Here is a 25365-nt window from a genome sequence, read left to right as displayed (position 1 = left end):
GTTATCATTGAACTATGTGACTATTGGATAGAAATGACATATTTGTTGTAGTGTCTTTTAAGGCTGCACGAATAATCAACATCGAATTAACCTCAAGGTTTGAATTAGTTTAATCAATAACCACAAGAGGCTGAGATTTTATTTTTCCTGTCGTCACCGCCACTTGAGTGACAGCCATGGTCACCAATCAGAATTGTTGAGCCTTGCGTTTGTTCGCCTCTCACTTCAAACAGGTAGAAAGACTGTGTACATCGCTCTCAGCACCTGAACACATTTATTTAACAATAGAATGAACTGAACGCAATGATCCCTCTTTTCAGTCATTGATCCCTCTTTTCAGTCATTGATCCCTCTTTTCAGTCATTCACAATCTTTATCAACGGCGTGGCTCGGTTGGTAGAGCAGCCATTCCAGCAACTTGAGGGTTTCTGGTTCGATTCCCAGCTTCCGCCATCCTCGTCACATTTGTGTTGTCCTTGAGCAAGACACTTCACCCTTGCTCCTGATGGGTCGTGGTTAGGGCCGCCATCAGTGTGGAAATAATGTCTTAAGCGCGTAGAAAAGCGCTATACAAGTATAACCCGTTTCCCATTGTCTCGGTGGCCGGAGAGCGGGGTGCCCGCTTTACACACAGGAAGCACAGGCAGCCTCGCCACTTGCTGTGAAGTAACACAAATTACAAGGACAAAAAATATGATAACAAAGCCAAATGTTCCTTTGTGGTAATATTTCAGCTTCAGATCAGATGGGTATTATTAGCCCATCAACACAGACGTTATTTATTTAAGGCACGTTTTTGCTTGCAGAAATAAGTCCACTTTATGTCTTGTTTTATCTACTTATTTAGGATAACAAAGTTGTTTACCTTCCAATTGCAGCACAATGGTAAACAATTCTGCAGTAATAAAAAAAATGAAAGTTTAAAAACCTTGTAAATGGTTACTTGCAATATTATTACATATCATGATTTCATTACATTGTAGCACTGTAAAAATGTTTTGGATTATTTCTTCAGTTTAAGAGTATGCTGTAGCCAAAGGCTCTGAGTCTGTCTGCATAAAGCCAAATATTTTTTTCAAGTAAATTATTGCATATTCTTCTGATCTGTGGCACCTTGAGACAAAGGTAGGTTGATTTACAGTCGAAAAGAAACATGTCGTCACTTGTTAGTTTTGCACTTTTTGGCATTTTTATATAAAAAAAAAAACAATGGCAATTTTTAGAGAGAAAAATTGCAATTTAGGTTTTTTCTCAAAATCGTGCAGCCCTAGTATCTATTGATTTATTTCACTTTTTTTACCACTCAAACGGTCAGCTGCACTCGACACATTGGAGGCACACACACACACACACACACACACACACACACACCCACACAATTGTCCATACAAGCCTCTCTGACACGTCACTGCTTTTGTACTAAACATACATCTTAACATCACAAATAACATTAGGGTGAATAATAACATTTCATCCACTGAGTGACATCTAGCCAGGAAGAATAAACTGTTGTAGTGTGCAGACACGCACTACATCACCATGGCAGCACAAGTAAGTGCGGCTTGGATTGATTTGACAGGAAATGCCCACATTTAATGGTTGCTCGACCTAAAGTGTGCATCTTGGATGAAGGCGCGCACTGAAACATTTAAATTGAGGGGCAGAATCATTGCAGTTGGAGAATAGGTCTTTAATAACACTGTTTGTCAATCATTTTTTGGGATAATTTATTCTGTGATGCATGGATATTCAATAAGATCATTGAATTCAACAGTATTTTAAGCTTTAAAAAAAAAACATTTTTAGGGATGTTTCAATCAGTTTTATGCTGTTGACTCCGATACTGATGAGTGAGATCAGCCGATATATTCACATTTATTAAGTGTCTATTTTTAATTTATTAATGGTGATTGCTATTGACAGTGTAACAATATCAAAACATATTGAAACTGGTTCCTATGAGCTTGTATTACGTACAATTGTTTGATCAAAATGAAGTCAATAGTACACAATAACTAAACAAAAGCAAAAACTACTATTACTTTTTAAAATATTTACTTTTTTAACCTCAATGTCCTCCTGTGTCCAGGGAAGATTGATGAAAGTAGCAAACTAATAGATGGAAAATGTGTTTGCTGTTGTATGCAGGAGCAGCAAACCCCTACACAGAGGCCAACTACAAGCCTTCCTTCCTTTCTGACGATGAGCTGAAACATTTGATACTTAGGGTGAGTTCTATACACTTTATAATATGAACTTCTTCCTTTTTAGAAATTGTGAATCTATCACAATTACAAATTGGCAGCCACATTTGGGGGAGTCATTATTTTCTAACCTTTTTTGTTCAAATCAATTTATCATGGTCATGTCTTCGTAACCTTGAAGTCAATCCAACTGTTAGTCATTCATCAGACGAATAAAGATAATGTATACAGTAAGAATAATTTGTTTCTGCTATTGATGAAAGTATTAATGGCATATGTGTTGGTACAATTTCTAAAATCAGAATTGTTGTCTGTTTGTTTTTGCAGGCTGCCGACGGTTTCCTGTTTGTGGTCGGCTGTGATCGTGGAAAAATTCTTTTTGTTTCAGAATCTGTTTACAAGATTCTTAACTACAGCCAGGTAAGTGGACAAACACTTGGTGCAAGCCAAGCAGTCTGAGGACAAATTCAATCTTTGATGTTTCTTTTTCAGAATGACCTGATAGGTCAGAGTCTCTTTGACTACCTGCATCCTAAAGACATTGCCAAGGTGAAAGAACAGCTGTCTTCTTCCGACACCGCCCCTCGTGAGAGGCTCATTGACGCTAAAAGTAGGCAAATACCTTCTTCTAGTGATACCAATATGATACATTTCTGCTTCTTAGGACTGATAGGTTATTTAAAACTATTATTTTTTAAATGTAGATTTAAGTATGGTTTATGCACATCTGAAGGTAAGAAAGACTTTCTTTTTTTTTTTTTTTTCCATTTATTTATTTATTTCAGGCAATGACATAAAAAAGTACAAAGTTGACAACACATAATAATATAAATTAATAAAGTGCAAAAGGTAATGTATAGTATGTAATGCATGATTGTCCAGTTTTGCCTGAAAGGGAGTGGGAAGAAGATCATTTATTTAATCCCACCCCCAGTTCTCCATTCAGTGATTATTCACATGACTTTCACTCTTACTTTGTTCAAGGATTATAATACACATGTTGTATCATAGTGGCATTACCACAATCATTATTACACTGTAACAATCATTTGTATCAACAATGTAGGAATAATGAATATACCAACAATGGTAATAGACAACATAGCAATAATGGTAATAGACAACATAGCAATAATGGTAATAGACAACATAGCAATAATGGTAATAGACAACATAGCAATAATGGTAAGGAAACATTGAGCACATGTTAATAACACTTTGAGACAGAGTACAGCAGCAGGTCAAATTAAAGACCCTCATCTCTATATTTGAACCAGACCCCATGTTTGTATAATAGTTTAAATCCATTAATAGTTTGGCATTGCTTGTGTTGTAAGTCCAGTTTGTTCCATAGTTTTAGACTCTAACAAAGGTGGATTTAACAAACTGTGCCTTTTTTAATTTGTCCTTGCAAAAGCCAGTATTTTCAACAATGGTGAAGGGCTGGCCGTCTCGGGCCATGATTTCCATGTTAAAATCACAGATAGCTTCAGTCCTCGGGTCTTCTCTGGTAGGGATGTCCCGATTCGATATTTGGATCGGATCGGCCGCCGATATTTGCCAAAAAATGCGTATCGGCAAGGCATGGGAAAATGCCGATCCAGATCCAGTTTAAAAAAAGGACTCCAGTAGCTGACATATGAGCCAGTAAGCGCTGAAACGTATTTTTAAAATTGATACTTGAATATTTTGAATTGATTCAAAAATCGTAATAAATAAGAGTCGCAAGTCGGATGTGAATCAATTTTTCCGGCACCCGTAGCAGTCATCAATCAAGATTTTACAGTACTTTTATTTTAAAACAGGAATACTAACTATGAGTTTTACAGCGGTTTATCATTAATACTATTGTTCCTTACATCCCTAATACCAAACAATTTATTGCAAGAATCGTTTTGAATTGATTATGATTTGAATCGTCACCCCAAGAATCTGTATCAAATTGAATCATGAGTTGTTGTAAGATTCAAATTCTTACAGTCTTCCTTTTCAAATGGTGGAGAAGTCCCTCACGATCAGCCTATGTTTACCGTAATTTCCGGACTATAAGCCGCTACTTTTTCCCCTCGTTCTGGTCCCTGCGGCTTATACAAGGGTGCGGCTTATATACGGCCTGTTCTTCTCCGACACAGACGAAGAGGATTTGGGTGGTTTTAGTACGCAGGAGGAAGACGATGACACAATGATTAAAGACTGACTTTTCATATACCGGTAGGCTGGTTATTTTGATAACGTACAGGCGAGCACTTTGTATTACTTTGCACCGTTGTATTATTTGTACTCTGCACGAATGCTGTTCGCCATGTCAAAGATGTGAAAGTTGGATTGAATGATTGAAAGATTTATTGTTAATAAATGGGATGCTTTGCGTTCCCAAACAGTCATCTCTGTCCCGACAATCCCCTCCGTGGTAGCAGGAACCCCTATATACTACGCTAATTACACATCAAAACCCTGCGGCTTATAGTCGGGTGCAGGTTATATATGGAGCAATCTGTATTTTCCCCTAAATTTAGCTGGTGCGGCTTATAGTCCAGAAATTACGGTATATATTGCTGAGAGGACATTTATGACTGGTCGTTCAAAGTTTTTAGGAGAGCGCTTGATTTGCTACAGCACATTACGGGTTAGGGCTGCACAATTAATCGACGTCGAGATTTTAATTAGTGTGATAAATAACCGCAAAAGGCGGGGGGTTTTCCCCCGCCGTCACCGGCATTTGAGTGATTAGACATGTTAGCAAGTCAGAATTGTTGAGCCTCGTGTCCTTGGCCTCCTGGCCAATTTGATTGATTGATTGAAACTTTTATTAGTAGATTGCAAAGGAAGAGAATACATTATATGAAACAGTACAATTGACCACTAAATGGTAACACCCCAATAAGTTTTTCAACTTGTTTAAGTTGGGGTCCACGGTAATCAATTCATGGTAATCAAAAGTGTTTAAGAAAACAGCAAGTTTGTCTGCGCTGCAGTGGAGCCAGCTAATAACAAACATTGGTGTTGGAAAAAGTTTGAATGGTGACTTGTCTTGGGCCGATGGTCAATAAGACAATCAAACACTAAATGATAATTGCTCTGTCCGTGTGTGTTTATTTTCTTAATCTCCCTCTAAAAACAGGGAGAAAGAGGTCTCAATCTCTGCATTGCTTTTAGCACCTGAGTGTGTTTATCTAACAGTAGAATTTACTGAACGCAGTGAGCCCTCTTTTCACTGATTCACAATCTGTGTCTCGGTGGGCGGAGAGGAAGACCGTTGCTTACACACACAAGAAGCACGTTCAGAGAGCCTCACGACTCACTAGTGTGAAGTTAAAATAAAAAAAGAGGAAAAATATGATTACAAAGCCAAATGTCCCGTTATGGGAATATGATATGTCACCCAAAATGAGCCCATCTCCACAAACAAACAAGCGATCACGTGATGGCAACAAAAAAAAGACAATCCAAAGTAGTTTTTCCAACTGGGAAAAAAATGCACTTTGAGGTGTTTATAATTAAAGTACAATTTTTGCTTACAGTGATGAGTCCATTTAAGTTTTTTTTTTTTTTTTAGGATAATTAAAAGTTGTTTACCTTCCAATTACAGTACAATGGTAAAACAATTCTACAGTAATGAGAAATAAAAGTTTTAAATGGTGACTTGCATTATTCTCAGCAATGCAGAACACCTCCAGGGCCCTATTGAAATTGCTGTGGTTTTTATTCTTTATGTTTGGATACCTTTTTGAGGCCTTTAACACACACAAAAAGTCCTCATATTTTGCAGCTGCAAATGAAATTTCAAAATTGTCTCTTTAGCGCCACCTTTTAAAATGACAAGAAAATCATACCCTCGTACAAGTTTCACGTATCGGCACGAACATTGCGAGACATCTAGACGTCTATCCTGATGGGACGCACATAAGTCTCAGGAACCCATACCTGAAAACGGACAGGAAGTCGGCCATCTTTGTTTTCGTACAAAAAGGGTCCGTACTATAACAAACTCCTCCTATGGACTTTGACCAAATGAGTCTCGGTTAAAATTTCTGATACTGCACTTATAGGTGATGATAAATTGCGAACAAATGTTGTCGTATGCCATAAGATGTGGGCGTGGTATACCGCCAAACTTAGCTCTGATGGTTATTAGCCAATTTTCAACAAAAAAAAGGGGTTCTCCTAGGGACTTTGGCCAAATGAGTTGCAGTTACAATTACAAATACTACACATAGAGGTAATAATACATTGTAAACACATTTTGTCTACGCCATAAATGTGGGCGTGGCATGCCACCCAACATTGCTCCGATGATTTCCCACAAAACACAAAACTTTAATAAATGGGCTCCACAAATCAATATCTTGATCTTATTTAGTAGAACTGATGATAATGATGTTACCCTGATGGGTCAGTACATTTTTCTACTTACTCGTACTGCAGCCATAGAACAAGTCATCTCGCCTCATTGGAGCGTTTTTTTTGGTCTTTATTAAAGTTGTTTTTCAATGTTATTGGTATTATGACAGAATTTCTCATATTGACACGATCATTTTTACCACTTTTTTCCACACGAATACTTTACAGTACATTTTCTAAATTCTGTTGTCTTTTTTGTATTGCAGCTGGTCTTCCAGTGAAGACGGACATCACGCCTGGTCCATCAAGACTTTGTTCTGGAGCCAGACGCTCATTTTTCTGCAGAATGAAGTGTAACAGACCTTCTGTCAAAGTAGAAGATAAAGACTTTCCCTCTACGTGTTCCAAGAAAAAAGGTAGAGTGCTTTTCAAACACGACGTACACAATTTGTAATCTCCCTTTGCTCCAAAACAAGCACTTGTTGTAGTGCTGAAAGTATTGTCCCACACTTGTTTCCCAGACCTTCACCTCACATGTTTGAAATAGAACAAATGCAAAGGTCCCTCTTTCTATTTGAAAGGCCACATCCTTGTTAAAGGCAGGACTCTCACTTCACTTAGCACAAGGCATTACACAACTGAATGCATAAGTGCATCCAGTCTGATCCCCTGCTGATTAGACCTTTTTTTACCACTTACAAACATCATTGTTGGTGCGTTTATTGAAAAAGATTAAAGCATTTATTAAATGTATTGATTAATTTGCATTTGGGTGAAATAAGTATTTGATGCTACTACAAACAGTGATTTAGTACTTGGGGTAGAACTCCTTGTTGGCCAGCACAGAGGTCATTCTTGTGTGCTTGTGGTCACTATGGTTGCACACATCTCAGGAGGGATTTTGCTTCACCCCTCTTTATAGATACGCTCCGAATATGTAAGGTTTTAAGGCTGTCGCTTGGCAACTCGGGTGTTTGAGTTCCTTACACAGATTTTCTATGGGATTAAAGTCCGGAGACATAGTACTTTGCTACGTTACGTTAAACAGGTATTTCCCTCAATCAAATACTCCAATTATTCAAATGAATTTATAACTTTTACAACAGCGCAAATAATGATAAAATCTCTCACTGATTTTATAAGTTCACCCACTGACTAAGAAATGAACGGTCTTCACTTTTAATGATGCGTTTATTTGAACAGTGAGAGACAGAATATCTAAAAGAAAATCCTGAAAATCATATTGGAAAAAAGATATAAATGTATTTGCATGTCACTCAATGAAATAAGTATTTGATCCCCTGGTAATAGGGCTGTCACAATACCAAAATGTTAGTAGTCGATACCGATACTTGTGTATTTCCATTCTCATTTTATTCGATATAAAAATGTGAAAAACTGAATCCATGTCCATTACTTTGTTGAAAACAGTTTTAGTTTTCATGGGACAGCATAGCAAAATTGCCACCTGGTGAGAAACAATTAACACCACACACCCTGGCTTTAAAAAAAAAGCAGATCCTGTTTCAAGAAACTTGCTGTAGATAGCATAAATGATGCTACGCAGTGTGACAGGATAAAGCTTCTCCAACTGTTGCTGAACTGCAGTCAGGGACAGAACAACTTCTCACCAGGCGGTCATTTTGCAACACTCTTCCAATGTCAATTGGTGAGCCATGGGCAAAGAAATGCAAAGGCTAAGCTGTTAAATTCTGATGGCCTCATGTCTGTCTGAATGATACCTAAAACCAAATAGAAAAAAGTATGTGTATAGTGACTCTGGGGACACACTGTACTTTAATGTGTGTTCAAAGGATGTAAACTTACACTTTCTTGTTGTATTTCCACCACAGCTGATCGTAAAAGCTTCTGCACCATCCATAGCACAGGGTATCTAAAAAGCTGGCCCCCCACAAAGATGGGTCTGGATGAAGACAATGAGCCAGACAACGAGGGCTGCAACTTGAGCTGCCTGGTAGCCATCGGTCGGCTGCATCCACATATTGTCCCGCAGCCCAGCCTGGCAGACATCAGGGTGAAACCCACCGAATATGTCTCCCGCCATGCTATCGATGGCAAATTTGTCTTTGTTGACCAAAGGTAAGTCAGTGTCATGCAAACCATCACTTGGAAAAGAACCCTATGTATTTAAACTAAACAATCGCTTATTCAATCCATAATCTTCTCACTTAGGCCACTGATTGAATTTATGCTTCATTTAGTCGTGCTGGTCTGAACTATTATGAAACTTCCATCAAGAGAAAAACTATTTACAATGTGCAAGTAGGGAGGAGACCCTTCTTTAAATCTTCTTTATTTTTCTTAATCTAAACAGCACTTAACCCTCTAGGGGACATGGTCGGAAAAAAAAAAAACACAATCCTAAGAAAATATTGGAAGATCCTAAGATAGTTTTTAAATTATTTTTGGGTCAGGTGTTATTTCCTTTCAGTATTTCCAGCGTTTTGGTAAGGCTTAACTTTTACTTTGAAATCAGACTGAAACATAATGACATAAAATGTGGTCTTTACTACCCTAGCGTCACAACATTCTCTCTATAGCAAGCATCGCACAATCATCCTAGCTGTGATTATATTTGATCATTTCACTAAACAAAATACATTTTTGGCCTACTTTGTCCCTTTGCATGCACATTATGCCCTCTGTAAGGATCTGTTGTGACCCCAAGAAATCCTTATCTGGTGATTAGCAATCCACAACACTTGCAGCATTTGGAACAGTTTCTCTGGATCTTGCAAAACTATCTAAGGATTTTGCAAAACGAAGGACCTCATAAAACTATCTATGTATTAGGGATTTATACCGGGTACTGTTATTTGTTTTTTTTTTTGCTACCGGTTCCTAATAGGGAAGACCGTTAAGATTCTGGACTAATGATCCTGCTATCTGTATTTTTTTTTACCAGCTGATCGTCGTAATTGTGACACGCTGTCACATTCAGTTCTAGTGGCTCTAGTACTCACGGGCAGATGATAATCACCCTGGAATAATCACAAATAAAGAAGCAACACCACACAAAAGTTTGTAACACAACAATATTAACTCCTAGTCCCCAAAGTCACACATGCTAATAAGAGTAAGTGTCAAACCGACCGTTGATCCAGCAATCAAGTCATTCACAGGCCAGAATTAATCCACTCAAAAAAATGAACATCTAAAATAATTATTGGGTCTTTTTATTTATGAAATGCACGCACAACACAGATAAATATTTGTTGGTGGCTGTCAACACTGGCTTCCGAGCCGTCAGTTTAATAGCAACATAAACACGAATAACCATTCCTGTTGTTACAAAATGCACACCCCCCTAACATGCTAATTGATTGTATTGGTTTATATTATATATTTAATATGAGGTATCATGTTAAAGGTCTGTGAATGAACATGAATGCCACACATATTATTTGAATGTATTATTTAATTACTATTATTATAGGAAGAAGTGGTAGAAAATGGATGGTTGGGTTTACTGAGTGTAATTGTAATGAATAGAAACACAGTGATGGATCTGTGTGGTCGTTACAAGATGATGACATTACTTCTGCACATGTTGACCTGTTTAAGACCTAAAAAGCAGGTGTTGATCAAATACTTCCATGCTGTGAGATGTTCTATCTTGAATGTTGCTGGTGCACAACCTCTCGTGCTAATTCAAATGCTTTTTTTCACATCTTTACACAAATTACAAATAGTACCAATAAGAGTACCGATGAATACCGGTATCGATAAGTTATGTAGGGGATATAGCAAAAGTTTCTCAGTTTTAGTATCTGGCAAAACTATTTAAGGATCTCACAAGACTTTTTAAAGATTTTGCAAAAGTTTGTCCGGATCTTGCTAAAGTTTTTCTGCATCTCGCACAACTACAGTATCACTGGATCTCGCAAAACTGTCTCAGGATCCTGCAAAAGTTTCTCTGTATTGTGTTTTTTAACAATGTTCCATGCGGTGCTCAATACTCCCAAAGGGGCCATTGATTGATTGATTGAAACTTTTATTAGTAGATTGCACAGTACAGTACATATTCCGTACAATTGACCACTAAATGGTAACACCCCAATAAGTTTTTACACTTCTTTAAGTCGGGGTCCACGTTAATCAATTCATGGCCAGAGTGATAATAGTTTTTAATTTTTTATAGAACTTTGCCACTTGAAATATAGAACCTGTTTAGGTGTTCATTATGTGAGTTGACTTGGCAAAACTGTCTTTCATGAGGGTTGAAGCGATATAGATTGTATCGATTCATAGCTGCATAAATGCTTGTAAGCACAGCCTGCTACTACTTAACTTCTAGGTGTCTCCTCTAAAAACCTGTTGTTGTTGTTTTCAGGGCAACAGCTATCCTAGCATACCTACCCCAGGAGCTGCTGGGAACCTCCTTCTATGAATATTTTCATCAGGATGACATTGGCCATCTAGCTGAGTGCCACAGACAAGGTATTTGGAAAGTACAGAAAAAAAGTTCTGCTCCACACTTGTGCTAAGTTGGATAATGTGCTTCATTAATCATCAGTTGATAATTGGAGTGTGCTGAAAGAGTGTGTGACCCTCGGCCGTTTTCAATGAAATTACATATTTTATTTAAAATGAGACGAGTAGAAATGTGCAAACACACATTGGTGGTGTCCATCATGGAACCCGTTTGAGTCAGCCAGTCTGTGTGGACCAACTCATCTAGTCCTGGTTCACCGTGTTCTTCCTCTTACTAAAAAGTGCCCGCTTAGGTCGACATCCGCATGCATGTTCGGCCGCTTTTGTCGACATAAAACATGAGTCAAAAGGGCCAATTTCTTTAAAAGAAAAATGGTCGGTTTATGTCGACGTGTTGTGCTGTTACCTACATCATCATCGCTAAGCTACTTTATAATTTAAAGGTCTTCAGCGTTTTCCAGGCCAAGGTCCCCCAAACCGATGGGAGACAGGACCCACCTCTTCAGGGATGTCCAAAGACACAGCTTGAGTTTTGTTGGTCGGCAGCATATCGTCGAAATAAAATCTAACGGAAAAACTGTTAAATGTAAGAAAAAGAGCAATAAGACATAATATAAAAAGAAAAAGTTGAAATGTTAATACTACTAATAATAAAATGCTTGGTAACCTACAACACAAACCTTCAGTATTACAGTTCTTAGTGTACAACATTTGGACGTCTCTTTTCTACTTGTACTGTATATCCTGTATAAAATGTGTTTGAAATTAAACTTGTACTAAAAGTACCATTTTATTGTCCAATACTAAGATATTCAAATAATGCAGTATAGCGGCGTTCATTTTTAGCTGGCAACTAGAGCGCTAATCACTAGCTATCTTAAATGCTGACGCTAATATTTGTATTTCAAAGCTGCAAGGTGGCAATGCCACTACACTATTGGATTCATGTTAATGTGTATTTACATTTACATTTGTGAACAAATGGCCAGGGGAAATATAAAAAAAATATATCACGAAAAAGTAATCAAGCAAAGATTTTACGACCCCCCTGCAGTACTTCGGCAGACACCATAGGGGTCACACACACGCACACACACACACTCTCATAACCTGTTCAGTGCTAGTTTGGGTTATGTCGACAACCGCTTATGTCGATTCCACTGTCATTTTACCTTTTGACACGTGCTATTTTGTGTTGGCTTTTCTTCCAACAAAGATGCTTGTGGCTTTGTTGTTTGATTGGTAAACAATGGATGTGAACTGAGAAGCTACTTCTGCGTTTGTATCGCAGACACAACAAGAACTGAATGATTCCTTCTGTCCTCTGTCATAGTGTTGCAGATGAGAGAAAAGATCAACACCAATTGTTACAAATTTAAGATCAAAGATGGCTCTTTCATCACGCTGAGAAGCCGATGGTTCAGCTTCATGAACCCCTGGACCAAGGAGGTGGAGTACATTGTCTCCACCAACACGGTTGTGTCGTAAGTGTCAAAAGATCAATAGACAATGTCAGAGAGGTGTGTGTTATGAAACAGAATGCTTGTCTCTCTCAAGGTGTCCCATGATTGAAGGATCCGTGTACACTCAGTCTGCTGCCTCTCCACAGAGTATGGACAGTCTTCTCCCCTCAGAAGGTAAAACGTTGCATTCAAGCACAGTAGTGACTTGTGTGCTAATCCTTCTCTTCCTGATTGCTGTGGACTAGTAGGTGGAGGAAGGCGAGCCCTACAAACAGTGCCTGGCATCCCCGGTGGCACCAGAGCAGGAGCGGGAAAAATTGGAAGGATGATCGCAGAGGAAGTTATGGAGATTCAAAGGTAAGAGCAGATAACTACTGTTCTTCCAACTGATTCATTGATACTGACCAATTCAACTGTTTACAGACCTGCATAAAGCAAACTAGGCTTGTCGAAAGTATCGGTACTTCGATACCAAGTCAATGCCAAAAAATTACATGGATACCTACTTTTTTTTAGCACGGCGTGGCGAAGTTGGTAGAGTGGCCGTGCCAGCAATCGGAGGGTTGCTGGTTACTGGGGTTCAATCCCCACCTTCTACCATCCTAGTCATGTCCGTTGTGTCCTTGGGCAAGACACTTCACCCTTGCTCCTGATGGCTGCTGGTTAGCGCCTTGCATGGCAGCTAATGTGTGTGTGAATGTGTGAATGTGGAAATAGTGTCAAAGCGCTTTGAGTACCTTGAAGGTAGAAAAGCGCTATACAAGTATAACCCATTTACCATTTAGCATTGCCAGTACCAGATACTGTACACCACTTTTACCTGGGCGAGCCTTGTCTTTTCTTGGGGTGTGAGCCCCGAGTCAGTGCTGAGGAACAACCCATGGTGTTTAAAGAAATGACAGTGTTTCTATAAATCTATTTATTTGAGGACGTTTGTCACAAATGTGGATTTTGCACTTCCGGTTCCCAAACAAATGATGATGGACGTGTGTATAGAATAACTGTAGGTGTGGTGTAACTGTGCTTCACAACACACCTCGTACGTGCCTGCTTTGCCAGTGAATAAGACGTAGCACAAATGATCTGTGATACACTTTAGCCACTTAGCGAGTAGAGGTACCAATTAAAAGTGAATGAGAGGTGTAGCTTGCGACATACATTTATTGGGTAGCCCCACTATGGACTGGACTCTCACATTATTAACTGCATCCACTGTGCATCCATTGCACCGCTCACCCAGGGGGGTCCCCACATCTGCGGCCTCTTCCAAGGTTTCTCCTCGTTCCCATTGGGTTGAGTTTTTTCTTGCCTGAGCCGAGGATGTCGTTGTGGCTTGTGCAGCCCTTTGAGACATTTGTGATTAAGGACTATATAAGTAAACTGATTGATTGGGTAATCGAATACAAGTCGTCACAAAAGTATCAGCCGTGCGAGTGAGAGCAGAGATCCGCCACCACAAGCCCAGGGAGTGTGCATTACCACAGTGTGCAGAAAACCTCCAGAAGCGTGCAACCCAACCTTTATCACTTCCATAAGTGCTAAGAAAACACGGCTTAGAGACACGCTTCTGTCATTTGGCAACACTCTGAACTAGAGGCGGCCACCTCATGATCCCATTACGATTCAGGAGCTGACATTCAATGAAAAATCCATCATTAATGCATCTTTATGTATATTGATGCAGTTTTACATTTCTTTCCGTTTCACCCAATAAGCGTTTGTCACTTGCAACTTTGAAAAACAGTGCATTTGTAAATACAGTTAAATTAGTTCCCACGTTTATTAAATTAATGGAAATGTGAGCAAAACTGGAACATAAGTACCTTATAATAAAGGAGCTGGTCGGCTCTCTTGGTGAGGTCTGTAGTCAACCAACTTTTAGAACTCTTTTGTTTGCATTACTTTATTTACAATAAATACTTCGATTATCTGCTTTTGCTAACCGATTTTATGATCGTCCAGTTCCAAATTGTGATGCATCCAAAAATGGGTTATTCCCCCCATCTCTACTCTGAACACCATTGCTTTATTTGTTTCACCAGGAAGGCGAAGTGTGGCCTTGGGGGCCATTTGCAGAACGCACCTCCTCTTATGGCACATTGTAGAAATAAAATTAACAAAAAAGTACAAATAGAGCATAATGTAATGGGAAAAAATGTAAATGTTGATACTATTAAAGAATACTAACAAAAGGTTTGTCATAAAAAATATGTTTAAACCTTTTTATTAGCTTATTTCATCACAAATGACATGATGATGTCACACTACGACCACATTGAAAGAATCAAACAATATTGTTTGTTTGTTTTGTTTTGTATACTACACCACTGCTGTTCTGTTTACAATGTCAAATAGTTGATGCTGTCTATTTTTCAATGTATAATTACCTCAGCTGATTCTGATTTGTTAATTCTTTTCAATGGAATAGTGAATTTACAAGTACATGGAACATGTGATCCTTGTGTTTGACAATACTTTCAACACCAAGTACTAAACCCCTTTTGTGTTGGATTCAAATATGTATTTAGCTCAGTGTAATACTAAATCATTTATAAAGTTTATTTCTAGTTATTTCATTTACATTCTGACACTGTGCAAATAAAAGTAGCATAACAATAAAGCACTATATTTACATCATCATCAGGGATCAAATACTTGTTATCCTGTGAATGGGTGGGTCTGCTTAGTTAAAAAATCACAGTTAAAAAAACAATATTTTTAGGTAATTGGAGACTAATTGTAAAGTGAATGGTGAAGTTTAATGTACAGTACAGGCCAAAAGTTTGGACACACCTCATTCAATGCAGTGTTTTCTTTATTTCCATGACTATTTACATTGTAGATTGTCACATCAAAACTATGAATGAACACATGTGGAGTTATGTACTTAACAAAAAAATAACTGAAAACATATTTTATATTCTAGTTTCTTCAAAATAGCCACCCTTTGCTCTGACTACTGCTTTGCACACTCTTGGCATTCTCTCCATGAGCTTCAAGCACACCTGTGAAGTGAAAACCATTTCAGGTGACTACCTCTTGAAGCTCATGGAGAGAATGCCAAGAGTGTGCAAAGCAGTAATCAGAGCAAAGGGAGGCTATTTTGAAGAAACTACAATATAAAACATGTTTTTTTGTGAAGTACATAACTCCACATGTGTTCATTCATAGTTTTGATGTGACAATCTACAATGTAAATAGTCATGGAAATAAAGTTGAATGAGGAGAAGGTGTGTCCAAACTTTTGGCCTGTAATGTATATAAAGTACACAACATTTATCCAGGGGTGTCAAACTCAATCATGCAGGGGGCCAACATTCAAAACCAACTTAACAGGATTAATCACTATTACTATTAATTATGATGAAATGTTTCCATTGTAGGATTCGAGGCTCCTCCCCCTCCAGCTGTGGATCCAGCCCACTAAACATCACCAGCACACCTCCACCGGACACCTGCTCTCCAGGGGGGAAGAAGGTGATGCACACACACACACACACACACACACACACACACACACACACACACACACACACTAGTGGAGAAACCATTCACAAAATCCACTGTTTGATTGTTGTCACTTTTTTAGAAGAGTTTTTTACACCTCTGAATATCATAAATCCCAACAATCCACTATTACTGTTGTTTATTCCTTGTGATTTTAACAGAAAATCATAAATACATTTACATTCATCCAATTTTAAAAATCACTGAAGATGTATGGTAATATTCATTCCTTGCTGTAAATATGATTATTAAATGTCCAAGAGACCAAGTTGTTGAATGAATGTTTCCTCTGATAGATTCACAATGGAGGAACACCTGAGCTGGCCAGCACTGGAATCCTACCTGGACCTGATTCTGTGGGATACCCCTACTCCAACCAGTCCATCATGAGTAGGTCTCACACACACACACACACACACACACACACACACACACACACACACACACACACACACACACACACACACACACACACACACACACACACACACACACACACACACACACACACCTATTACCTTCTTGAGACCTGAGAAAAATGCCTCCCTCTTTAGGACCATCCTTTCTAGATATATAAAGATTTGCATTTACAACATTAATAATATATACAAACTATGCACATATAAAAAAGCTTGTTGTGAAAAATGAGTTGGAATTTCACAAGAAAAAGGTCACAATTTCACAAGACAAACTTAGATTGTTGGCAGTATTATAATAAAAGTTGTCATTTTACTCAACACAAGTCAGAATTTTACAAGAATTTGCATTAAAAAGTAATAATGTTACATAAAAAAGTAATAATTTTACGATAAAAATTGCAATATTACATCTTATTTTATAAGAAAAAAGTCGACACACTGCGAAAAAAAGACTGCTTTTAGTTAAGTTATTTTAATTTTTTTGTAATTGTTTTTTAATCTTCTTTATTTACCTAAAGTTATTACAGTATGTCTCTATATACATATTTATTTAATTTGTTTAGTTAATTTTGGCCAAAGGGGGCGCATTTCAATTTCTTACACACACTTGTTATTACATATGTTGGCCAGAGGGGGCGCTCTTTTGAAAGCGACACAGTCAATTTGAAAAATTCCTCCTTTTCGAGACCACCCTCATTTTGATAGATGTCACCACCAGGGGTGCAAATGAGATCTCTATTTTCTGTTATTTGTAATGTGCTTAAGGCCAATGACAAAGGAGTCAGGGACCACAGACGACAAAGGAGTCAGGGGCCACAGATGACAAAGGAGTCAGGGACCACAGACGACAAAGGAGTCAGGGACCACAGACGACAAAGGAGTCAGGGACCACAGACGACAAAGGAGTCAGGGACCACAGACGACAAAGGAGTCAGGGACCACAGACGACAAAGGAGTCAGGGACCACAGATGACAAAGGAGTCAGGGACCACAGACGACAAAGGAGTCAGGGACCACAGACGACAAAGGAGTCAGGGACCACAGACGACAAAGGAGTCAGGGACCACAGACGACAAAGGAGTCAGGGACCACAGACGACAAAGGAGTCAGGAGCCACAGATGACAAAGGAGTCAGGGACCACAGACGACAAAGGAGTCAGGGACCACAGACGACAAAGGAGTCAGGGACCACAGACGACAAAGGAGTCAGGGACCACAGACGACAAAGGAGTCAGGGACCACAGACGACAAAGGAGTCAGGGACCACAGACGACAAAGGAGTCAGGGACCACAGACGACAAAGGAGTCAGGGACCACAGACGACAAAGGAGTCAGGGACCACAGACGACAAAGGAGTCAGGAGCCACAGATGACAAAGGAGTCAGGAGCCACAGATGACAAAGGAGTCAGGGACCACAGACGACAAAGGAGTCAGGGACCACAGACGACAAAGGAGTCAGGGACCACAGACGACAAAGGAGTCAGGGACCACAGACGACAAAGGAGTCAGGGACCACAGACGACAAAGGAGTCAGGGGCCACAGACGACAAAGGAGTCAGGGACCACAGACGACAAAGGAGTCAGGGACCACAGACGACAAAGGAGTCAGGGGCCACAGATGACAAAGGAGTCAGGGACCACAGACGACAAAGGAGTCAGGGGCCACAGATGGCTCCTGTGCCGCACTTTGGGCAACCTACCTGTAGAAGCTAACTTAATAGCCACCATAGTCTTAGTAGCGTAGTGTATTTATTCATCCTACGGTCACATATGGGACGCAGGTTGTTTTACGTCAGCACAGGAAGTGGTCAAATCAGCCGTTCACCTGGCGGGGATGAATAGGGAAGTCCTTCTTTAGCCGCCATCTTGTTTGATCATATATTGTTGCCTTTGCACCTGTCAATGTTTACTTTTGGAAGCACATTACATCAACAAAAAATCTTGACTTTGGAGCAATGTTCACAGACTCTAGTATTTGGCTCTCTATTAGATGCAATGATTTATGTCTTAACTTGTTCACACCTCCTCATATGGAAGCTACTTTTCCTTGTTGATGTCTGAAGAAGGCTATAAATACAAGGCAGCCGCTCACAGTCAAGTGTAACTGTCGTCCAATCAGGTGACAACTCCCACCTGGGTATCGACATCATGGATGAGCCCGGGTCCAGCAGCCCCAGCAACGACGAGGCGGCCATGGCGGTCATCATGTCCCTCCTGGAGGCGGACGCCGGCTTAGGCGGCCCCGTGGACTTCAGCGACCTGCCCTGGCCTTTGTAAGAGGACTGTGGACTGAGGACTGAGGACTGAGGACCTCCCTCCTGCACCAAAGCCAGCGCTAGAGAGAGTTGAGCCAGGAGGAAATGTTTGCTGCCAGCAAAGAACTCTGACATCATGGCTCCTTGTACTGTAGAACCCGGTAGTTGACCTCTTTCTAACCCTGGCTCTGGACCTCAGCAAACGCTGCAAGACTTTCTAACCTGGCTCTGGACCTCAGCAAACGCTGCAAGACTTTCTAACCTGGCTCTGGACCTCAGCAAACACTGCAAGACTTTCTAACCTGGCTCTGGACCTCAGCAAACGCTGCAAGACTTTCTAACCTGGCTCTGGACCTCAGCAAACGCTGCAAGACTTTCTAACCTGGCTCTGGACCTCAGCAAACGCTGCAAGACTTTCTAACCTGGCTCTGGACCTCAGCAAACGCTGCAAGACTTTCTAACCTGGCTCTGGACCTCAGCAAACGCTGCAAGACTTTCTAACCTGGCTCTGGACCTCAGCAAACGCTGCAAGACTCGCCATCTAACAATTCCACTTGTGGATCAGAGAAAAGCATCCAGATGTTTCCGGAACTCTACAACTTCCACTTGCTGAGAGTCCAGTGCTGACGATGAATCTGGAAACCTTCCTGAAGGTTTGTAGTGGTCCTCAGCAGAGCACGTAGACCTCACCTTTACTTCTCCCTGCACACCTGCCAGTGGTCACCCTGGCATGGCTTACATGACTTTTCAACAAGATGCCATATCTACAGTACTGTACCTCCCACTCAAATAGGAACACTCCCTAACAATCATTTCATGATCAAATATCTACTCGCCTGCGATATATGTGGAATATTACTTCTGATTGAAGGACGTGACCTGCTATATACACCTACCTTTTTGGCAAAGGTCAATCCTAAAAACTGCCTTGCACTGTCAGTAGCTGTGATGGACGTCCAACATCCTTAATAGTTGTCTTACTGGCCAGCGGCACGCTGAAGGAGTGCTTACCTTAATAGTCGTCTTACTGGCCAGCAGCACGCTGAAGGAGTGCTTACCTTAATAGTTGTCTTACTGGCCAGCGGCACGCTGAAGGAGTGCTTACCTTAATAGTCGTCTTACTGGCCAGCAGCACGCTGAAGGAGTGCTTACCTTAATAGTCGTCTTACTGGCCAGCAGCACGCTGAAGGAGTGCTTACCTTAATAGTCGTCTTACTGGCCAGCAGCACGCTGAAGGAGTGCTTACCTTAATAGTCGTCTTACTGGCCAGCAGCACGCTGAAGGAGTGCTTACCTTAATAGTCGTCTTACTGGCCAGCAGCACGGTGCTTACCATTCACACAAAAAAGGTGAGACGAAGAAAAAGCCAGTAAATATTTGATTCCACTTGAGACGCAACCTTTGTGGTGAACTTTTTCTTCCAAGCCGGCAGCAATGGTGAGGTGAGGTGAGGTCTACGGTGCGTTTTAGTGTTTGACCTTGTTTTAATGTTAGACACAACAATAAAGTGTACCCATGTCTATAAACCCCCTCCCCCGTCACAGAATAATGTATCAAATATTATACTTTATGCAAATATATGAGTGTATTGTATGTATCAGCAGTCAATTATTTTTTAAAATAAAACTTTGTTTCTGTCTTTTTTTGCTGTTTATATGATATGACTTAAAGTCCTACTGAAATGATTTGTTTCTATTTAAACGGGGATAGCAGATCCATTCTATGTGTCATACTTGATCATTTCGCGATATTGCCATATTTTTGCTGAAAGGATTTAGTAGAGAAAATCGACGATAAAGTTGGCAACTTTTGCTCTCTGATAAAAAAAAGCCTTGCCTGTAGCGGAAGTAGCGTGACGTCACAGGAGCTAGTATTCCTCACAATTCCCCGTTGTTTACAATGGAGCGAGAGAGATTCGGAGCGACAAAGCGACGATTACCCCATTAATTTGAGCGAGGATGAAAGATTCGTAGATGAGGAACGTTACAGTGAAGGACTTGATAGGCAGCGATGGACGTATCTTTTTTCGCTCTGACCGTAACTTAGGTACAAGCTGGCTCATTGGATTCCACACTCTCTCCTTTTTCTATTGTAGATCACAGATTTGTATTTTAAACCACCTGGGATACTATATCCTCTTGAAAATGAGAGTCGAGAACGCGAAATGGACACTCAGTGCCTTTTATCTCCACGACAATACATCGGTGACACACTTAGCTACTGAGCTAACGTGATAGCATCGTTCTCAAATGAAGATAGAAACAAAATAAATAAGCCCCTGACTGGAAGGATAGACAGAAGATCAACAATACTATTAAACCATGTACATGTAACTACACGGTTAAAAATTCTCAGCCTGGTAAGGCTTAAAAATGCTGTTGCTAACGACGCCAAGGCTAATTTAGCAACTTAGCAACCGGACCTCACAGAACTATGATAAAACATTAGCGCTCCACCTACGCCAGCCAGCCCTCATCTTCCCATCAACAGCCGTGCTCACCTGCGTTCCAGCGATCGACGGCGCGACGAAGGACTTCATCCGTGGGTTTGGCGGCAAGCATCGTCTGCTTTCAGGGTAAGTAGTCCTTGTTGTGTTGCTGTAAGTATTGTAATGCCCCGCAGTGGAGAAGGAGTCACACAGACGAGGATGCGCTGCTCAATCGCTTTATTAACAAGCGGTAACTGGTTGTAGTTCAAAAAGTAACGCACACACACACACGAGCTGCTGTTAGCCAAAAGTCACGCTCACACACACTCAAGTTCTCCGCCAACTCACTCGCGCATGAGCGTTCCCCAAACCCTTAAAGTAGCAATGATTGTCACACACACACTAGGTGTGGTGAAATTTGTCCTCTGCATTTGACCCATCCCCTTGTTCACCCCCTGGGAGGTGAGGGGAGCAGTGAGCAGCAGCGGTGGCCACGCCCGGGAATAATTTTTGGTGATTTAAGCCCCAATTCCAAGCCTTGATGCTGAGTGGCAAGCAGGGAAGAATGCTGGTATGAGCTTTTAAACATAACCCGTTAACTGCTGCCAATCAAATGGTGAATAAGATACTCTTTAGGGTTCATATGTTTGTGAATGTGACTGTGATGAAGTCAGTGCCTCACCAGCCATGAACCTCACCGCACGTCACTGAGTAATATAGATCACCAGTTGAGACAAATACCATCGTCATTCTCTTTGTCAGTTTAAGGGTTATACCAGCACCCACCACTAGGTGGGAGAAAATGTGCAAATTCATGAACTAAGGCAGTTAATATGATATATCATGGTCACATGTTTGAAAAAAGGTGTACAATATGTCTAGTAAGTGTAAAATAAGTAAGTGTACAATAAAGTAAGTGTACAATATGTCCAGTAAGTGTAAAATAAGTAAATGTACAATAAAGTAAGTGTACAATATGTCCAGTAAGTGTACAATAAAGTAAGTGTAAAATAAGTAAATGTACAATATGTCCAGTAAGTGTAAAATAAGTAAGTGTACAATATGTCCAGTAAGTGTACAATAAGTAAGTGTACAATATGTCCAGTAAGTGTATAATAAAGTAAGTGTAAAATAAGTAAATGTACAATATGTCCAGTAAGTGTACAATATGTCCAGTAAGTGTATAATAAAGTAAGTGTATAATATGTCCAGTAAGTGTATAATAAAGTAAGTGTACAATATGTCCAGTAAGTGTAAAATAAGTAAGTGTATAATATGTCCAGTAAGTGTATAATAAACTAAGTGTACAATATGTCCAGTAAATGTATAATAAAGTAAGTGTACAATATGTCCAGTAAGTGTATAATAAAGTAAGTGTATAATATGTCCAGTAAGTGTATAATAAAGTAAGTGTACAATATGTCCAGTAAGTGTATAATAAAGTAAGTGTACAATATGTCCAGTAAGTGTATAATAAAGTAAGTGTACAATATGTCCAGTAAGTGTATAATAAAGTAAGTGTATAATATGTCCAGTAAATGTATAATAAACTAAGTGTACAATATGTCCAGTAAGTGTATAATAAAGTAAGTGTACAATATGTCCAGTAAGTGTATAATAAAGTAAGTGTACAATATGTCCAGTAAGTGTATAATAAAGTAAGTGTATAATATGTCCAGTAAGTGTATAATAAAGTAAGTGTACAATATGTCCAGTAAGTGTATAATAAAGTAAGTGTACAATATGTCCAGTAAGTGTATAATAAAGTAAGTGTACAATATGTCCAGTAAGTGTATAATAAAGTAAGTGTACAATATGTCCAGTAAGTGTATAATAAAGTAAGTGTACAATATGTCCAGTAAGTGTATAATAAAGTAAGTGTATAATATGTCCAGTAAGTGTATAATAAACTAAGTGTACAATATGTCCAGTAAATGTATAATAAAGTAAGTGTACAATATGTCCAGTAAGTGTATAATAAAGTAAGTGTACAATATGTCCAGTAAGTGTATAATAAAGTAAGTGTATAATATGTCCAGTAAGTGTATAATAAACTAAGTGTACAATATGTCCAGTAAATGTATAATAAAGTAAGTGTACAATATGTCCAGTAAGTGTATAATAAAGTAAGTGTACAATATGTCCAGTAAGTGTATAATAAAGTAAGTGTACAATATGTCCAGTAAGTGTATAATAAAGTAAGTGTACAATATGTCCAGTAAGTGTATAATAAAGTAAGTGTATAATATGTCCAGTAAGTGTATAATAAAGTAAGTGTATAATATGTCCAGTAAGTGTCAAATGGAGGCTGTGCTTCCAGTCAGGTGAACAGCGCCACCTAGTGGTCGGACATTGGGTGGTGTTGACTCTTCCAGTGAACACACCACTTTGGTGTGCTGAATAAAAGCAAATGTTTAAAGCACAAAAAGGCAAAGTGGTGTTTTAGTTGCAGGTCAAAGGTCAGTAGGTTCTCCACCCTCAAAGTGCTGACGTGGCAAAAGGCGGGGCTTGGGGGTGCGGCTGGTGGCGGCAAAGTGCCTGAGTGCGATTGCTCGGTGTGGGACTTTGGATCTCCTCAGACCGGCGAGGAGCGATGGTGTGATGAGGCTGCTGGGCGTGGCCTGACCCGTGTGAGCCATCCCAAGGGGGCGTGTCCGAAGGTTGGAGAATGACCAGCTGGTCTGCGGCCAGGTTGCTGGTGGACTTGGACTTGACGCACTGGAAGTCCACATGGCGACTTTTGCCCTCCTCTTTCTCCCAGGACATGCAGATGAAAGGACGCTGGACGTAGTTGTAGATCACCTCCGGGTCACTTCCTGGACGCCGCTTCACCTTCTCCTTGTAGGTGGGGTAGCCTGCAGAAGAGGAGCGTCGTCAGGAACTTGGAGCACAGGTTAGCTTAGCATTGATTCAACAGCAGAATGACAACTTCCTGTCTAGTAGTGACAACTTCCTGTCCAGTAGTGAAGCCATCATGATGGATGATTCCTACATTTGAATCAATGATGAATGTATGTTGGCTCACCTGGCTGCTGGGAAAAGGAGTCACAGCTATTGGGAAGTTCACCTGGACACACAGCAGGGGGTCTGCAGAGCACTTGGACACACAGCAGGGGGTCTACAGAGTGTTTGGACACACAGCAGGGGGCCTGCAGAGCACTTGGACACACAGCAGGGGGTCTACAGAGTGTTTGGACACACAGCAGGGGGTCTGCAGAGCGTTTGGACACACAGCAGGGGGCCTGCAGAGCACTTGGACACACAGCAGGGGGTCTACAGAGTGTTTGGACACACAGCAGGGGGCCTGCAGAGCACTTGGACACACAGCAGGGGGTCTACAGAGTGTTTGGACACACAGCAGGGGGCCTGCAGAGCACTTGGACACACAGCAGGGGGTCTGCAGAGTGTTTGGACACACAGCAGGGGGCCTGCAGAGCACTTGGACACACAGCAGGGGGTCTACAGAGTGTTTGGACACAGCAGGGGGTCTACAGAGTGTTTGGACACACAGCAGGGGGTCTGCAGAGCACTTGGACACACAGCAGGGGGTCTGCAGAGCACTTGGACACACAGCAGGGGGTCTACAGAGTGTTTGGACACACAGCAGGGGGTCTACAGAGTGTTTGGACACACAGCAGGGGGTCTGCAGAGCACTTGGACACACAGCAGGGGGTCTGCAGAGCACTTGGACTGACAGCAGGGGGTCTGCAGAGCACTTGGACACACAGCAGGGGGTCTGCAGAGCACTTGGACACACAGCAGGGGGTCTGCAGAGCACTTGGACACACAGCAGGGGGTCTGCAGAGCACTTGGACTGACAGCAGGGGGTCTGCAGAGCACTTGGACACACAGCAGGGGGTCTGCAGAGCACTTGGACACACAGCAGGGGGTCTGCAGAGCGTTTGGACTTTCTGCTGCACTGGCGTTGCCATGGTGACACGTGAGAGTTCAGTTCAGTTGACTGTTGTTTATGCTTATGCAGTTCAGAGTACCTCATTTTTTGGATTGTCTAGAGGAAGTACTCTGGGGATTCCCTAGTTCTGCTGGGGGACTCTTGTTGGCCAACACGAGACCTGGAGAAGCATGATTGGTCTAACCCAGGGCTCGGCAACCCAAAACGTAGAAATAGTCATATTGGACCAAAAATACATAAAACTAATCTGTCTGGAGCTGCAAAAAAATGAAAAGTCTTATATAAGTGTTATAATGAAGACAACACATGATGTAAGTGTCTATATTAGCTATATTAGCCTACTATCAAAATGACTTTAAAAGTCTTATATAAGTGTTATA

At 40.6% G+C, this 25365-nt stretch overlaps 2 protein-coding genes across 2 annotated transcripts in view; one reads left to right on the top strand and one right to left on the bottom strand.

The window, feature by feature from the left end:
• The window catches only part of LOC133631463 (basic helix-loop-helix ARNT-like protein 1), a 37580-nt gene extending 18850 nt beyond the window's left edge, over positions 1-18730 (top strand). The window contains exons 9-20 of the mRNA XM_062023665.1: positions 2149-2228; positions 2532-2624; positions 2697-2814; positions 6812-6961; positions 8399-8645; positions 10900-11006; positions 12334-12484; positions 12558-12637; positions 12709-12820; positions 15847-15940; positions 16267-16360; positions 18510-18730. Of these exons, the coding sequence (XP_061879649.1) occupies positions 2149-2228; positions 2532-2624; positions 2697-2814; positions 6812-6961; positions 8399-8645; positions 10900-11006; positions 12334-12484; positions 12558-12637; positions 12709-12820; positions 15847-15940; positions 16267-16360; positions 18510-18667 (1484 nt within the window). The 3' untranslated portion in view covers positions 18668-18730. The remainder of the gene's footprint in view (positions 1-2148; positions 2229-2531; positions 2625-2696; positions 2815-6811; positions 6962-8398; positions 8646-10899; positions 11007-12333; positions 12485-12557; positions 12638-12708; positions 12821-15846; positions 15941-16266; positions 16361-18509) is intronic.
• A 4402-nt stretch (positions 18731-23132) lies between these two features.
• The window catches only part of LOC133631462 (BTB/POZ domain-containing protein 10-like), a 30050-nt gene continuing 27817 nt past the window's right edge, over positions 23133-25365 (bottom strand). Inside the window, exon 7 of the mRNA XM_062023662.1 lies at positions 23133-23927. Within this exon, the coding sequence (XP_061879646.1) occupies positions 23551-23927 (377 nt within the window). The 3' untranslated portion in view covers positions 23133-23550. The remainder of the gene's footprint in view (positions 23928-25365) is intronic.

This window comes from Entelurus aequoreus, linkage group LG16 (genome assembly GCF_033978785.1).
Source record: "Entelurus aequoreus isolate RoL-2023_Sb linkage group LG16, RoL_Eaeq_v1.1, whole genome shotgun sequence".
NCBI lineage: Eukaryota > Metazoa > Chordata > Actinopteri > Syngnathiformes > Syngnathidae > Entelurus > Entelurus aequoreus.
The sequence above is the reverse complement of the archived record's forward strand: the minus strand, read 5'-3'. Positions and strand labels throughout refer to the sequence as shown.